This window comes from Psammomys obesus, unplaced genomic scaffold (assembly GCF_907164565.1).
Source record: "Psammomys obesus unplaced genomic scaffold, mPsaObe1.curated_primary_1811, whole genome shotgun sequence".
NCBI lineage: Eukaryota > Metazoa > Chordata > Mammalia > Rodentia > Muridae > Psammomys > Psammomys obesus.
Window position 1 is genome coordinate 3,155,099 of NW_026587382.1, and position 856 is coordinate 3,155,954.

General features: G+C 48.0%; 1 protein-coding gene across 1 annotated transcript in view; it reads left to right on the forward strand.

The window, feature by feature from the left end:
• LOC129673891 (peptidoglycan recognition protein 3-like) overlaps positions 1-401 on the forward strand; it is a 54,701-nt gene extending 54,300 nt beyond the window's left edge. The window contains 2 exon segments of the mRNA XM_055603745.1: positions 228-297; positions 299-401. Of these exon segments, the coding sequence (XP_055459720.1) occupies positions 228-297; positions 299-401 (173 nt within the window).
• Positions 402-856: the final 455 nt, after the last annotated feature.

The following is an 856-nucleotide window of genomic DNA, read 5'->3' on the forward strand; positions in this document are numbered from 1 at the left end:
TTCTTTCTTTCTTTCTTTCTTTCTTTCTTTCTTTCTTTCTTTCTTTCCCTAATTAGTTGTTGGCAACTGTGGGACAGGATAGGGTGGGAGATAAGGGAGACTGGAATCCAGGTATTTGTCACTGCCATAGCCAAGCAGCTTTGAGATCTTAATGATTATGGGTAAATGTGTGAGTGTGTGTGTGTGTGTGTGTGTGTGTGTGTGTGTGTGTGTGTGTTTTCTTTCAGAAAAGCATCCAAATGAAGCTGCACTGCAGGTGGCCCAGGACTTGATCCAGTGTGCCGTGGTGAAGGGGTACCCCCAACTACCTGCTAATGGGCCACAGTGATTTGTCTAACCTCCTGTCCCCTGGACGGGCATTGAACAACATCATCAAGATGTGGCCTCACTTCAAGCACTGAGAGAATCCCCAGGCCCATCTGACGATGCTCTTCCTCCTCTCGGGTGTCTGTCCTTAACTTCCACCTTGGCTCAGCACCTTTGTCACCTCCTTTCTTCACCTTTCTTGTGTTGCAGTTACGGTGTCCTCTCTTGCTGATATCCTCCAGAGTCTCTCAAGCTTTGTGCTTATGGTCCTCAGTCTGGTGCAGCTTCCTCTCTTCCCCGTTTTCTTCCACCCATCTGCTCATCCAGGTGAGGCTTTCCTCCCCTTGCTACCTGTCCTTTGCCTTGTATGCAAACACCCATGGTCTGTCTGGAGTCTCCCCGTGCTCATCTATGTCTCCAGTCTTCCTACATACATACCCTTCTTGTACTCATTTGAATACTCCTCTAATTTAAGGGCTGAGGTTGGTTGTCTTCAGATATGTCTGCCCTCTCTTGGGGTATCAGCTTTTCCAGTATGGCTGCTGAATTT